Below are 17048 nucleotides of genomic sequence, written 5' to 3'. Positions count from 1 at the left end.
CCTTCCAGTACCTAAAAAGGTGCCTACAGGAAAGATGGGGAGGGACTCTTTATCAGGGAGTGTAGTGATAGGAGGAGGGCTAACGGTTTTAAACTGAAAAAGGGTAAATTTAGGTTGGATATAAGGAAGAAATTCTTTACTGTGAGGGTGGTGAGACCCTGGCACAGGTTGCCCAGGGAAATTGTTGATGCCCCATCCCTGGAGATGTTCAAGGCCAGGCTGGATGAGGCTTTGAGCAGCCTGGTCTAGTGGGAGGTGTCCCTGCCCATGGCAGGGGGGTCGGAACTGGAGCGTCTTTAAGGTCCCTTCCAACCCTAACTGGCCTATGATTCTGTAGGGCGAACGCTACAAAGAGTAGTAATGCAAAGTGGATGTGCAGTGGGACCGGTCTGACTGCCACCATCTGTAGCTTGGCAGTGTACGGGGACCAGAGTGAACAAAAAAAAACCAAGGAAGGACTGTGTGATACAAGGACTTGAGCAGAGTGATGCTGCCCCACGGTCCTGCTGGCTGAAAGTACTGCAGCTTTGAGAGCAGAAACAGCTCTAAACTGTTGCTCAGTTCATAAGCTGGGCAGCCAAGGGAGAAAACAAAGCAGGCACATAGCAGAATCACCTGTCTCAAGCATGAGCATTTAAACACCCAACATGCATCAATGTCATGGCCACAAGGCAGAGCAGCATTAAGCTGGACCCACATAACTAAATTAAACTCACTCATGTAACAACAGTAAGGGCAAAATCACTGTCCGGCTGTGCATGCAGTTTCTACACATTACAGATAGAGAGCTATACTTACGGTCATTATCATGAATAATTTGGAAGTTTTTCACTGAGGCCTGTGTGACTCGACCATGGAAATTTAAAACATAGGACTGGGTGTCATCATTCCAGACTGGCGTTTTGTTATGCAGCTCAATGACACTCTCTGTATTCTTGTTCTGCCATCTTGCAAGAAGTGTCTCATGTTCCTGCACACACCACAGATATACACTTCAGTTTAACACTCTCACAAGACAAAAAATAAATTCACACAAAAAAAAGCTGTTCATAAATCCTCACCCAAAGACTAAACTGTCACCCTCAACCCTCAAAACCATATCATCCAATGAAACAGAGAACTCTCAGTATCTTAATGCGAGTGTGCATTCGAGTCCTTTCCACAGCTTGGAAAAGGTTAGCTGCACCTTTTGTTTTCAAAATACATTATTATTTGTAGTGCTTTTGTGAGTCACAGAACTAGTCACACATCCCATTGTTCTGCAATTGTTCAAATTCTGGGTTTTTTTAACCTCTAAACCTTTAGAAATTCAAAAAACAACTCTAACTGGAAAAAGAACTCAAGTAATTTTTATCGCTGACTGGTGGTACGACTTACATTTCGTGGTCTGATGGAAACTCTTTCGTGGTCCATATTCATTCCTGGTATGATCACGCTCATTTTACGAGGTCCTTTAAACCCCAAGACATTTGTTTCCTAAAAATATTTAGAAAAGAGTTCATCATGTTCTGTATTTTTGAAGTTAATTTCTTCAACAGAGGGACACAGTGGCAGCCCAGGGAACTTATTTGTTAGACAACTCAAAAAACATCTTGAAACTCCTACCTTCACTGGCACTGCCAAACATTCAAGCTTTGTCTTAGAAGCTCCGACAACAGGAAAAATGGAAATAGAGAGCTTTCCAAAAACACTCCTAGCATTGGCTGCCAGCAACCTTAATACAATTTAGAAAAAATAAAAATCCCTTTGTTGAAAAAGGATATGAACTAACCAGATTGCTTGGCTACTGCTAGATCCCAAAATAAAGTAGTTGTAATTTAAAAATCATAAAATGCAGTCACACATTTTGATGAGAGACAAAATTAAATATATGGGACCAATTCCATCTATTCCAGAGCCAGCACAAAAGCAAACAAGAAGAAGCTGCCAGTAAGAGCATCTGTTAGCAGTGCTGTGGTTTTCAAAGTCTTCAGATATGTTCTGCTTAGAGATGAGCATGGTAAAAAACAAACACATTAGCATGAATGCAAATTTTCAAGCTACGAAGGCAGAGAAAGTGAAAAATAACATGGGCAGCAAAAACAAATCTGTGGAAAATACAAGTTCTTTCAATAAACGTGATTTGATGCCTTTGTGACCAGCTTTTCACAAAAGCGTTCCAGTACTGCACTGTCCTCTCAAAACACAACAACTAAAATCTAAATAGGCCACAAGTCTTATTTTTATCTGAGGCTTTCTTTTTTCCACAGAAGAAACCAGGGCCAAATATTTCAGTAAGTCGTCATCTACTTTTGAAAAAGTAAAGGGCAATATTTTCCAACCCACTCAGTTAAATCTGATTGCCTATTTTAGCGTTAACTGCAGTAAACGAGACAGTGACACCCCTGAAAGTCCATCTCCTCATGTTTTGTGATACTTTTTTTTTGGTCCCATGCATTTGTTCCCCTCTAACTTTCCCAAGTGACAGGCTGTGGACACACACTAAGGAATCTCGGGAAGGAAACTCCCATTGGCTCCGTTCCCAGCAACGTACCACAAGATGCCAAGAACTGGACACCCCCAGGCTCCAGCTGGTGTGTCTCTACCATTGGGACATTCAAAAGTGATATATTAGGATGTCTCTGCTTTTATGTATTTAATAAAAGTGTCCTAATTTTAAGGAACATTAAACTTTTCAAAACATCTCTACTATTACAAGCAAAAATCCACACATGTCAACTCACTGGAAACATCTGAAAATAACAGCCTAAAATTTACTCTTGCCAAAGTTTTGTCATCCATCAGACCTTTGAGATAACTTTGGTTGTTTCAGCAAACCATCTGGAGATTTTACACAACTCATTAAAGATTTTCATGCGTACAAGAAAAATTCCACTGAGTTATTTTACTGAATACTCTTGAAGCAACCCAGGTATATTCATAAATCTGCAGAACTATATACATTAATGGAAGATTCTACCTCTTTTCTGAATCACTTCTGTCATGGCCTTTGGCAGAGAGAACCAATGTTACCAGATCAGCTGGAAGCCTATACTTGGTTCTGCATCATGGTGAGACCCAAATTAAAATGACTGCCAGCAGATTTTATAAGCAGGAGAGACTCAGCACAGCAGAGGACAATTTCTAAGAAAAGATTCATGCTTATGCTTATTTTCCACTCACTACTGACAATTTTGATCTTCTCTGCGATGCCTTACAAGCTTTTCTTCTCATCAAGCTGCAGTTATGCTATATAGAATTAATTTAGATGCTGACTGGTTGAAGACATCGCTCAAGGTAAAATTAAATAATAGCGCTGAATCACTTCGCTCCTAATAAGCAGTGTTGTCACTGAAAAAACAGGACTATAGTCTTTGGATTTACTCAGAAACTCTAAAATCAATACTTCTGCCAAATGATTAGGGAATTGTTTCTAGTTGCACGTTACATCCATCACCAATTCTATCAAACGTTTTACTGGCAAATGCTATGCTTTTGCTAAAATCAAGATATAGAATTGAAATTCTACAAACATGGAATATAGTAGGGACAAAAGAGGACCTTTAATTAAGAGCAGACCTTTCCAATCTACCCACATCCAAATAAAATTAATTCCCTTTATCTCCTGTCTTGTTCTCTACTTCTCTTTTATTTGCCTCCTCCACTACTTTGTGCATGCAAATTCAAGACTACAAATGGCATTACTGGGGGAACATAGGCCAAATTCTGATTTCACACCATTTTAATACCACTGACAGTCTTGGTTTACACAGCCTGGTATCTGGCAGAGCCCTGTTGACTCAACCAGCACGCCAGTGACTTAAATCAGCGAAGGACTTGGCCCAGTATTGCTCAGAAGCTGCGCGCTCTGCCTGAGCCCAGTAAGCTGTTCCTGTGAGCATGTGTCACAACAAACTGCACTGACAGAACACAGAGCCTCTCCCCAGAGATGCTTTGAAAATCTTACACACTTTCATAATGTTCTAAGTGTTACGCTACAGTGACAATAGCTGCCACGACACAAGCGTCAAGGTGTATAAGGTGTAAAGGGTGGGTGCCAGGAGGATGGGGCCAGGCTCTTTTCAGTGGTGCCTGGGGACAGGACAAGAGGTAACGGGCACAAACTTGAACATAGGAAGTTCCACCTAAACATGAGGAGCAACTTCTTTACTTTGAGGGTGGCAGAGCACTGGAACAGGCTGCCCAGAGAGGTGGTGGAGTCTCCAACTCTGGAGACATTCAGAACCCACCTGGACGCGTTCTTGTGTAACCTGCTCTAGGTGACCCTGCTCTGGCAGGGGTCTAGTCTGGAGACTAGATGATCTCCAGAGGTCCCTTCCAACCCTGTGATTCTATATCCCAACAGCTCCCAGGAGATTCACGACTTAATTATCCCTATTTTCTTTCAGCTGCTTCCTTTTCTGGACTTGATTCACACATCCGTGTCTTGTCCTTAACATATTCTGTAGAAACTATCACTCCATAGAAAGCCCAAACCACAGCACCCACTACACTGGTGCACAACGCAAGTGACTGAGGCCTGAGTAAAAACATGCAGTTTTATTGCTTTACCAAAACCTGAGTCACACCTCAGAATATCAGCTGAGGTCCCTGCCTGCAGAATCTGACGCAAACTGTGAGACGCCATGGATATAAAGGAATCCAGCACAGAAGATCCTGGTAGAAATGGTAGTTACACCTCCCTGCTTCTCAATAAATTTTGCCAAGCGATTCTGAAATCGGCCATTAGGTGCTGCTGCAGGTTTATTAATATGCCAGCCTGCCACCAGCAAGGAGAGGAAAAAATGGTTAAAAGCACCTGATAAAACTCAGCTCAGTCCTTGCACTAACTTTATTCCTGTTGCTTGAAACGTGCCCTCAGGTGAGCTCTGCAATGAGAGCTCTCAACACGTCTATCCCAGTTAACAGTAGCTGCATCCCCGGCTTCTGCCTGTATCAACGAGACCCGCTGAGATGATTCAGCAGGTCAGGCTCCGTAAGCTGGTGGAAGCGGGTACAGCTCGCTCTCCAGATGGGTACTCGATCGGATGGGCTGAGAGACAGTGAAAGGCAGAGTGGTGCTTCCAAAGTATTGTTTATTACGGTTTTTGCCTCAGGAAAAATCTCAAGGCAGGAATTAAGAGGTTACTTTAGGACACGGGTGTTTGGGAAGTGCTCTTTCCGGCTCTGTGGCGCTGCTGCAGCCAGGAACAATCATCTTACTTCAGCAAACCGGGCTAGCACTGAAATATCATTCCGATTTCCTTTTGTCCTCTGGCCACAGCACACCTGCAAGCCCGCTGCCTTTCTCCACGAGTATCAAAATAACAACAGAGTGAGAAATTTTCTTACACAAACTTTAAGTGTTTTAAACTGCTGATCTCAAAATAGACATATATAAGCAGCTTATCTTAGCCACATTCTCCAAACAGTGGCCACAGTTCTTTTCTTTCCAACAGTCACACTTCTCATTACCTCTGCTGGCTGCAGCTAAGTTTTTTATTTGGTAACGTTAATGGTTCAAATGTCGTTGTTGTTGACCTAAAACAAGCAATGCTTAAATTTTTCAACATGTAACTTTTTTTTTTAAACTGTTTTTTGTTTTCTCCTTGTATTTCCACTTTGCACCAGAAGATTAGTCACTTGGCTTCAGGGAATGCCCTGCTATATAAACCAGTAAAATTACCTTTATTTAAACATGTACGTTCTCTTAGGTTCCTACTGAAACCTCAGTCAAACTCTAAACTGACATCAAACCCTGGAGTCTCTTGTTAAATCCTGTTAGCTGCATTTTCTGAAATTCTCAAGAGAATTTCAAATCCAAAGGAATGGAGGGATGTGTGTCTGTCTGTCTATCCGCAACCCTAGGCCACGTGCCTGAATAATATCACATGTGAACCAACACCCTATTTATACTATACACGCAGAAAAACTGCAACCTAAGCAGCAGGAAAAGAAACTGTTAGCAGCTAACACTGCCACCCCTCAGTGCTCTCAGCACTTTGCGTGGCAAGGATGGCTCTCTGCTTTCCTTCTCACGTGCTAAAAGCTTTCAGAAGCATTGCTCCCCACAACCTGAAGCTGACCTTTCCAGGAACGCATCCTCTGCGTACGCCGGGGATCTGCTGGGATGGCTGGGCCTCGATCTCACAGAGCTCCAGGAATCCTCGATTAGAGCTGGGCAAGAACTTTGCAGAAAAGTGGTTCTTGGGTATTTTTGTCAGAAGTTGATTTGTGAAAACAGAAAGATTTCTGTAACAGTGTATGTATCAATTTTGACCGGAAGAGTTTCTTGGGCCCAGAGGTTTCTGGACAGAAAGAATACTCCCACCAAAACAGTTAGTCATCCAGTAATCATGAAACAACAGCAACTGTGTTTCAAGCCTTCATTGTCTGCATTGCCCCTGACAGATACCGTTTAATGTCCTATAAGAGGCTGGTTTCTCTCATTCAATTGAATTTTGGATTTTGTTTATTTTTTTTCCCAGTGAAAAGGAGTTTCAGAGTTTTTACCCCAGTCTCTCAGCCGCAGACCGCGCTGTCCAGCTGCCTGTGCCTTGGATCGGAGAGGCCTCCTACAAAATGCCATTACAAATGGTGCAGTAATTCCACGTGCACAACTCTTTCCAGTTCCGGAGGCTCCCTCAGACGGTGCCTGAGGCTGTGAAGCCTCCTACCCCTCCCAGAGGGTTACGTAAAAGCTCCAACACCTTCTGACCAAAAGTGAGAATGGGGCAACCTGGTGCCACGCACATTTTTCACCTCTACTTTCTATTGAATTCCCTGGTTTCTCTAGTGAAGATCAGCTGTTGGATTACATCAAAGTATGAACGCTGATTTACGTAATTGTAAGCGAAAAGGAAATTCAGTGTGCTGTTTCAGAAACTGAACTGCCCTTTCTTGCACCTTTTGCTGTGAGCAGTACTTACGTAACAAATGGCAGCTAGCTCCTGACGCAGGATACTCGCCTCCAGGCTTGATGTTGTTTTCATTGGATTTACTCCATTGTCATAAACTGTAAACTTAGTTCCCATAAGATTTGATCTATTAAAAAAAAAGGAAAATCCAATCACCGTTTGTCAGTAATGCTGCCCGAGACAGCTATCCTCTACTGCATTGTAGCCCCGAAGAAAAGACGGGTAATATCGAGTACTAATAGTTGTTAATTCTGATCCCAACTAAATGCCAACTCCTGGATTAAAGGCCATAACAAAAACGTAAAGGTACAGTACAGCAGTGTGCTAAAGGTCCCTTATCCTTACAGCGGAGACTTCTCGTGACATCTTGCAAACTAGTAAATTCAAGAAAGCAGTGAGGAAACACTCAAGTGGGGTTATTTTGGTTTTTTGTTTGGTTTTTAAAATACGCTTACTCTTTACAAATCTGCTTTCTTAGCAGACTGCTAACTCTATTAGAATACAGAGTTTCATAAAGTTATAAATCAGATCATTCTTCCCTATTTCGATGGAAATCACACCAAAGGAGCACAAAATACAACTTAGAACATACTAAAACCACATTATCCACATTCTGTGTTTGCACTGCAATAAATAGCACATAAAGTTCCGAGATCCACACAGGCAAAAGGGAATTAGCAGCACAGTCCCCTTCCTCAGGCACAGACGATTTAAACATACATTGAGAGGCATCACGTTGGAATCAACAGCAGACTGATGTAAGATGGGGTGACAGACAGAAAAGAAACAAGTGCTTCTGAAAGAGTTCCACTACTTGCAAATAACTCTAATGAGGATCTTAAGAAACGGGCAAAACCAAAGAGATTTTCAGATTGTCTGACAGACAGAACTTCCACTCCAAGGTATTTATATCAATAGGGCCTAGACACAATCTAATAGTGGACTTATGAAAATCCCATTAAGATAAATTGTGCTCGTACACCCTTGAGAGCCTGGCCTTGGAGCATTTAAGAGCATCAGTCCTGCTGACTTTTAATAAAATGTTATCCTGTAGAGTACTTGAGATGTTTTGAAAACACGCCTTGGACACTGGTGAACTTTAAGACCATTATGAAATGATGTAGTCAAGCCTCTAATTAAGAAGTCATAGCGGCTTACAGGCTTCTTAATTTCAAATGAACTGTTTATTATATAAAGAAAATTCTTAGATGTATCAGTGTTTACCTCAGTTTTCCAATAAAACTCTCTCCACCCCGAGACAGGTCAGTTGGGTCTATGGAGATGAGGTAATTAGAGGTTTTACTCTTCTTTCGTTTCCTTCCAGCTAACAGAAACACCTAAGCAGTGCAAAAAAACATATTCTAGAATGCCAAAGGGGTTAGCACACATCACTTCCTGCTTTGATATAAGGAAACCACAGGCAATTTTTCTGTCTTCCAGCATCATTAGTGAAGTAACAGAAGGTCTCCAGGGACCTAGCAAAACCAGATAAAAATCTGGAAAGGGAAAGTGACTTCTCAACCACTCAGTCCATTATTTATGGTTTAAATAATTAAATTCGATCTCTTTTGTTAAATGTTTCATTCTAAGTTGCTCTGGCTCTTCCAGTTGAATTGAAAATACATGCTTTTGAGGCCACAGAATGCAGAGAGCCCCAACTGCTGACTGTCACATAAAGGTGCCATGCACAGATTATTTAAGGCCAAAGATTAGACATATGAAGAAAGGCAGTGGAACAAAGTGATCCTAGTGTTTCACTTTTGGAAGACTGTAGGGCAGATCTCAGTGAATGTGAAAATCTATTTAAATATATTTAAAATATAAGATTATATTTTCTTTGTAAGACTTCTTCAGACTTTTAATAGTTTATTTTATATTCAGATGCAACTGGTATGCCATTCAAGTTATTTTATGACCTTTTTACCATGCTCCCTTTCCAAGTGGAGGTAATAAGTAGGGTACATCCCTCGGTCCATTCCCTTCTTGTCTCTTGTGATTCTGCATTTGACAGTGACACCCTGTGGAGCAGGTCTTATGGCAAATTCCTCCAGGTCATCGACATCTATGAGAGGCTCATTTGTGGAAGGACTGGGGGCTGAGGCCGCTTCCTAAAACAGTAAGCAAAACTCAGGTTTCCTCAACTTTGATTTACAAAGTTGTAAGCACAAAGGAATGACATTTGATAGAAGTCACACTTTAAAAAAATAAAAAACAATGGACACAATGTCTTCCCCATCCTGATTCCTCAGCAGCCGTTAAGGCAGCTTGTCAAGCTAAGGATCTCTCTCCATCCAATTGGTCAAGCCCTTGGCTACCAAAAGCCCAGGAAGCAGTTCTCTGTGCCGCTGATACTCAGCGTACAGACACATCTGGTAAAGCAGAACAGGGTGACTGCACAGGCAGAGCTCTGAAATGTCACAAAGAAAACCCTGGCTCACCACCACACTTCTTTTGTCAGAAAGGCCATGCCCAAGGACAGTGATAGCCTTTGACAAAAGGAAGAAATGTGATAGACAGATTAAGCTAGACAGAGATATAACAGAGAGGAGAAGTGAGTGCAAGATATAAAAGAGTGGGGCACCATCAACTGTTTTTTTAGCAAAAGCTTTTGATTTAGAATATTTGAACAAGCCAAAGTCTTATTTCATTTTCAGATGGTAGCAGCGAGAACAGGGTGGGAAAATGCTCAGAAAAAAGCAATAAAAACAAAAGATCCTTCTGAGCACCTGCAAGAGGTAGAAAGGTAAATATTTACTGTTTACCTTCCCCTTCATTCAAGTTGAGGCAATATTTGCTATTCTTTTCTCCAAGTCATTATTTTCGTTGCTTGCTCCTGTGAACCCTGAGAGCTACCATAGTAAATCACCTTGGAGATACTCTAGTGCATATTAAAAACAGAAGAAGAAAGCCAGGCCTATCCTGACTGCACTGTGAAATCACACAGTACATCGCAGCCTGCACGCTCCTTCTTTACTCCTTACCTTATTGGATTTCTTGCTCGTGGCAGAACCAGGCCGGGTGTTACTGTTTAACTGTGAAGAACTGGAGCTGTCTTCATCTTCCTCGTCTTCTTCTTCATCAAAATTCATGCTGCTTGAAATGCCTGAGGAGAAAGCAGTGAGCTTATATGAAGTACTAATACATTAAAGCTGTCCATACTTGCTGTAAAACATCACTTATTATACTGTGGCACCCTTAGGCTCACAGGTGAGAGAAGGTGTGCGTGAAGGGGGTTGACTGTGCGAGGCAGTGTACAAATACGTGGGTGAGGCAGCACCTGCCCTGAGAAGCCAAAACATTTCAGCAAACGAGAAAGGAAATACCATGGTTTCCACTCCACAGTGAAGATCGAATTACTCAGTGATACAGTTAGGAATTAAATTCAGCTCTTCTTCATCCAGTCAAGTACTTCAAACACAAGACAAAATCTTAAACCTGAAATTGGAGCTGAGCGGACAACCTATCACAGCCATTTGGAAACCTTAACAATTAAAATACGAGCCCTTCTACAGCACACTTTTAACTGTTCCTATGCGATCTGATGAAGAGCAGATCTTAGACAGAGAAGAAACATTCACATCAAGGAAATGTTCTCATGCATATTTATTTCATGTAAAAAACCAGTATCAGCCCAGGCCAAAGGAACTGCCTTGCAGCACTTAAAAATTTGACTTTACAAGAATTCAAAACCTCAGACATTTCAAAGGGAAACACAACTTTGAACATCAAATAGGACTTAGCAGCAGAAAGCGTCAATGATGGGACATTTGCCAGGCCTAGTTTTTCAAGGAGCATCATGCAGATGAAGCCACCCTGTATTCAGGTTCAAAGTCCTGTATTCAGGTTCCACATATTAAAGGCTAACTATACAATATTTTTTTCCTAAAAAAAAAAAAATAAATTCAAAAAATCACTTGGTCCAAAATTTCCACTATTGGTAAGTTCAATGCAGAAGGATAAATGAAACGCAAAGATTTCTGGAGCCAAGCAGCATGGGCATAATTAACTTTTTCCTTCTGTACTTACCAGGAACATGATCCAGGACGACAAGACTGGATTGGGAGGTGGAAGAGGACCAGGATGTATTTGCATGGGGATCTGGGAAAGGAAAAAATCCATGGGCTTGATTCTGCAAACCCTTAATCGAGTGAACAAGCCTAACTTGCCAACAGGACTCTGCACAGGGCTAAAGGCGTACTGGATTGGGGCCGTAACACTGCTGCCTTAATTTTCAATTATGGACGTTTTATCTTCCTGCACAATCAAAGTCACCTTCTACCTGCTTATACCTGCTGTCACCTTCTTTTTTAGTATTTTGAATAAAGTCAAAAAGCCCTGGATGACAGAGCTGAATGGTCATCATCCACGCTGAATGGTTGCGCCACAAACCCATCTGTGCACGTGTGCCCGGCATGGGAGGTTTTTGGCCTACTTTTGAATTCTAACACACAAAAAAAACCCCAAACAACCTGACTGGCACAAGTGATATACAGAGATTCTGCACAACTATTCATTCACTAACATTGAAAAAAGTACTCAGACTCATATTCAAACAGCCTAAATTCTACCTAAATCCCTGTGCCCAGTGTGCCCTCATCATCTTGCTCAGGCTCTCTAAACTCTTCTTCCAGGAGTTCCAGGGCTACGCACAGAGGCTTTCATGTAGCTTAGTCTTTTGGAATATGAGCTTGGTCTGCAACAAGCAGAGGCTGAACCAAACTAACGTACAGAAACATAAACATCAGAGATAGTATCAGTAATGGTTTTCTTCAGTTCAAATTTTGGAACGGTATGAGGAAAAAAAAGACACCAAAAAAGGCATTTAAATACTTTTTATGTTATTGCGGTTTCCAATAACTTCAATGCATATCCCTTTTGACACCAGATGCACACTGGATAATGAAATGACACCAGAGTAGTACGAGCGAGTGTAGAAAAGTAAAACAGAAGCATACGCAATACAATGCTTGCATTCCATTCAGCTGCACCCTGAATGGTCTCGTTATCCACTCCCCCGGTTCCCCCAGTCTGGACACACACCACACAGCACGACAGCAACAAATTTCAATAGGATCTGGTTACGCAAGGAGGGCCTGAGTTCACAGGTCAACAGATATTCTCAAAGCCTGTAGAACTCACTCATTATTAATCACACACTCATTAATCACAAGCATTATTTCTTAATAACGACAACCATGTTCTAGTCAGCTGTGCATGGGTAATAGAGACAGTCCACCTCCTCAGCTGGCAGCTGTGCAATAATGCCATACTTCATGTGTACAGACGTAATCAGTTTATTTCTACATCCGTGCTCATGATTTCACCACCAGTATTTTGGTGGTGAAAATTCCGTGCCAGCCTTAGAAAAGTCTGCACTCATGACCTGTGGGGAAGAATGCTTCAGAGAGGTCCTGTTTCGTTTTTGAACCCAGAAATCAAATCTATTCCTTCCCTAAATCTCAAAACAGGTGTGCCTTCCGGTGGCAAAGAAGAACCAAGACCAAATTGCTCATCCCAAGTCTTTACAGAGACATATAGGAAACTGGTAAATGTGAAGACTAAATGTTAGTTATTCTGTGTTAAAATTTATGGAAGCATGTCTCTGTCCTAGTGACTCATTTGCCAGAGAGGAACTCTACATATTATGACTTCTGAAATCAAAAGGACAAATATTTCCTGCAGGAAGAAAATGATTCTAGTATGGCAATTTCCAACAGATGGAGAAATCAAATAAAACATTTGGCATTTTCTTGCAAGTGGCATATTCTATTCACACTCGGGTAGCCTATAACCTCTCGTCTTGTAACAGAACTTGTCTCGCTGGGGAAGCAGAGACACGTGCTGAGAGAGGCTTCTCTCCACAAAGTTAGTATCAAAGAGCAGCATGGGCACAAATCAGGCTACACAAATCTGATGGGACTCAGCCTTTCCCAGCAGGCCAGTTAGCGTTTATCTCTGTGTTCTCCTTTTGCTCCTATTCCATGCAAGAGAAAGACTGATGGGAGACAGCAATTCTAAGTGCTTTTCAGACCAAGGGGGACGCGCCAGTAAGGACATGCCACAAGCAGTGAAGTGGCAGTGGGAATCCACATGAAATGCCCTAGCTCTACATAAAGTTTCCCATGAATAACGGGATACTCAAAACTTTCTAACAAGCCTCCTCTGCTGGTATCAAGTGGCAAACCGTACACACAGAGTAAAAATATTTTATGGAGATGCTGCTCATTGCAGTCTTGTCTTAATACCTTTCTTTGTGTCTCACAGAGCATAGCTCTGTTGTTAATAAAAATGAGTAAACGTCAGCATTCCCATTTTAAAAAAGCGTGTCATGTCCCGTCCTCCGCCCCCCGACTTGAAGCACACTAGTGGTCTACTCTTAGCGGTGCCTGTTCTGATCAGGAGTATACTCAGACCTGGTAAAAAAAGCTCATATCATCTATTTAAGAATATGAAGCAACAAAGCAAAACAAAACAAAATCAAAACAAAAAGCCTCCGCCCACTGCTTCTTTTAAAAAATAAACAAAAAAATTGTGGAGAATAAAAATATATCTTAACCTGGAAAAAACCTCAAAAATAGAAATGTCCCTCAGAGTAAAAATCTGAGTGCTCTGACCTAATTTGAGAAGCCCGTTGATAGTTTTTAAGTCAATCAGCTTTAGTAAGTAGTGTGCCTGATGATTTAATATTCTGAGCCATGGTCTAAGGCAACACAATCACCGCACAGATCAGAACTTGTTAGTCATGCCAACATCCCTCGGACTCAAATGCCCAGGAAATACCACACTTGGAGAAAATCTGCCCATTTCAGTTGAAGTTGCTCACATCTGCAGGCTAATGTCCCAGAAAAAATGAATCTTAGTGAGAACTGCTCTGCAGACAAGAGGCAGGCATTTAGGTATGAATAGTCTATTCTAGATGAGTCAAGTTTGCACTTACATTTTGCTCTTTATACACAAAGAATTTATTCTTAAAGCATCAGAACACTCTTGGCATGAGCCATCTTTGCTTCAAAAGCTGTACGCTGAAGAAGAACAACTCCAAAGCAAATGCCTTCAGAAATAGCTTTGTGAGGATTTTAGGGTTTTTTTTTCATTCCTACAGTTAATGTCTAACGAGAGATAATAACAGTGCAGGAAGGAAGGGACGGATGCATGAATGTGTACATATACAATCTATCTCCAAAAAAACCCCCATTCCAGAACATTTGAGGACTATGCATGGGAAACGCTGCAGAATACACAGTGCTGTCATTTTCACCTCTGCGAGCATGAACACACATTATGAAAACATGAACAATATTTAACTGACAACACAACTAAAATTGATACTCTAGTTTGAATGTTGCTATTCCATACTCTTTTTTTTAACTCTCAAGTGATTTTCAGAGTTGTACAATACAAAAATGTGAACAGATGGATATGAGCATTAGCATCTGCCTGGTACCTTAACAGCAGCACTGCCCTGCAGATGGGAAAGCCACATCCCTGAGAGCCTGGAGAGCTCTTGTTCCTTGGGACAAGACAGAATTTCTTCTTTTTTTTTTAGATTATACAATAGAGCATAACAGGCTCTGAGGAGAATAAATACAGAGTAACAATCTCTGTTTAGGCTAGGGCTGAGAGTGAGAATAGAAAAAGGAATCAATGTACACAAAACAAGCAATGAAAACATGAAAGCAGCTTTGTCTACTTACCTTTTTTCTGCATTGCTGTTCTAAGGTCTTGTTTGCTTTGCTGTTGTTGACCACTAGCCATTTTCTCTCCATCATCTTCATCATGACTAGACTGTCCAACAGTGAGAATCTGCACTTGACTTCCTATCTTCTGAACATCATCTTGAAAAGCAGCTGGGCCGTCAATCCCTGTCAGACAACAGCAAAAGTCTTAGCTGTCTTTGTGTCAAGAAGTTCTTGAAAAGACAATTACTCACTCGCAAAAAGTATCTTTTCTAAGAATCAGAGATCAGAGGTTCACATTCAATAATATTTCTAGACTTAAACAAGACTAAACTATGCTCCAAGGCAAACATCTTACTTCCCACATGCTGCACTAGAGAATCTCCAAGAGCCCATCAGGATTTCACTGTTGCCCTGCTCACCCCCAAAGCATACTCATCCATGCACCAGAAACACTGAAAATTACACAGAAAATAAATTCACTGGAGAGGACCGACAAAGAAAACAGATGAAACTTTCATAAGGACACACAACTGGTGCAGAAACAGATAAGCATCAGTCCCAGATTATGCCATATCCCCTAATAAACAACACCGCTGTTATGGAACGACGCTTCAAAGTTTCAGAAACCTGGAAAACTCACAAGTAGACCTAGCAGGGTATACAACAGGAAAAGCAGCACATTAACAAGCCTAAATATGCCCACTGAGTTAGTAAATTGTTATACAGTTAAAACAGCAGTGTGAAAATATAAACAAAATAATACATATTCCCTGGAACCTCCATCCTCTGTGATGCTCAAATCCTGACCTGGGCAGGGACATGGGACTAGACAGTTCCCAGAGGCACCTTCCAGCCTCAGCCATGCTGCGATTCTGTGGCTTCTGGTGACAGCCAGAAAGAAACTGTTTACCTCCTTACGGCTGTAAATCGCCTCTGAAGACAGAAAAATGCAAATACGGGGTGGGATGTGTTCTTATCACAAGTTAACTTCATTTTTTTTGTCCAGGACAGCAAGTTAAAAATTCGGATTGCAAATGTACTTCAGCTCTTAGTTAAGACTTACTGCTGGTATATATTACTAAATTAGCTATATAAAAATGCACTTTTGCACCAATAAAAATGGTAATATTATCATGTATATATATAGTAAATAACATAAGCCTGTATACTGTTGCTGTTCTGAAATTTTTGTTAATAAGCAAGCAACATTGTGGCGAATGAGCAAGCATTACAAAGGGCCAGTTCAGTAGAAGAATATGGTGCTTCTCACACCAAACACAGCTGAATAAATCCTGTAAGAAGGAGCTGTAGGGATTGGGATTTTTTCAGACTGTGATGTGTAGCAGAAGTCTCCAAGAATACCATTTCAACCCACTTTGCCAGCAGCTGTCAACTTGCATTAAAAGACAACCGGATTATACACTTAGCATGCTTAACTGGACTTTGCCGCATTTGCTGTCGCTGCCACTGCCACACGAAGCGCCAGTAGAAACGAGCGTGGTCCCCACCCCCGGGAACAGGAACTGCACTGGCTGTGCAACTACCCAACAAGATGCAGTCCGACACTGCAGAACTATTAAGTTCACAGAGTTCAAAACCACAAGGAACTATTGACTCATCTGCATCACCCAGACCCTTATCTGGCAATTTTTGCACCAACCCTGTAAATTCTGATTTAGTTACAGTACAGCTAACAACAACAACTAACAATTGTAAATAAACAATCTGTCCATCCAACCATGGAGGACTAAATAAAGTCCGTGGGAATGTTTCTCTCATCTTGGTGGGATGACAATTTCAGACAGAAGCTCCGTGTGATACAGAATGAACAGTATAATTTCCTATGTTGCAGGTATAATCTAGCAGTGAACAGAATAGCATTTTTCTTAAAAGTTATCTCAGGATAAGCATTACAGCAAAGGCGCTATACAACAGACAAGTGGTTCCTCAGAGCCACTGTGGTATTTTCACAGCTTTAACTGTATTAACCATTATCATTAAAGTGGCTGCCTAAAGTTAGATTCTTAATACTCCAAATTTCAAAAGCGTTAAGCATCCATGAGTTTAACAAGATGCTCATACCTCATGCATATCTACCTAGCCCCTCATTAAGCTTTGGACAGTACAAAGCTGATTTTGAGAACCCATTTCAAAAGGAACAAAACACCTTAATTATTCTTCTTCAAAGCAGACATTGATCTGCAGCAAATGAAATGCCTTCGACAGCATCAGACATTGCGCCGAGGCTGCTTTTTTCTGATGCCCGCAGAACATCTGCGCTCGCATCCTGTGCTGTCAGGAACATCACGTATTATTAGGCGTTAGGACAAAGGCTACACTGCCAGGTCATACTTTTAGAGAAGAAAAATCAATTTCAGTATTCTGAAGAGTGCATCGCTGGTAGAGTGTGTTATTAAGCATTATGAATGGTTCCACTGGTGACCCCATTTAAGGGAATGGAAGATGTTGCCAG

General features: G+C 41.4%; 1 protein-coding gene across 11 annotated transcripts in view; it reads right to left on the bottom strand.

Moving 5' to 3' along the window:
• Positions 1-17048, bottom strand: part of TUB (TUB bipartite transcription factor) — a 155749-nt gene that overhangs the window by 2755 nt on the left and 135946 nt on the right. For 6 of the 11 annotated variants that reach the window (XM_074585886.1, XM_074585897.1, XM_074585893.1 and 3 more), the window contains 8 exons: positions 14591-14758; positions 10923-10994; positions 9878-9999; positions 8813-9004; positions 8121-8233; positions 6909-7023; positions 1378-1476; positions 799-970 (listed from right to left, as the gene is read on the bottom strand). In XM_074585886.1, the coding sequence (XP_074441987.1) occupies positions 799-970; positions 1378-1476; positions 6909-7023; positions 8121-8233; positions 8813-9004; positions 9878-9999; positions 10923-10994; positions 14591-14758 (1053 nt within the window). The remainder of the gene's footprint in view (positions 1-798; positions 971-1377; positions 1477-6908; positions 7024-8120; positions 8234-8812; positions 9005-9877; positions 10000-10922; positions 10995-14590; positions 14759-17048) is intronic. The other 5 variants (XM_074585891.1, XM_074585890.1, XM_074585895.1 and 2 more) reach the window with 1 other exon arrangement.

Source organism: Larus michahellis, chromosome 4 (assembly GCF_964199755.1).
Source record: "Larus michahellis chromosome 4, bLarMic1.1, whole genome shotgun sequence".
NCBI classification, from domain to species: domain Eukaryota; kingdom Metazoa; phylum Chordata; class Aves; order Charadriiformes; family Laridae; genus Larus; species Larus michahellis.
The sequence above is the reverse complement of the archived record's forward strand: the minus strand, read 5'-3'. Positions and strand labels throughout refer to the sequence as shown.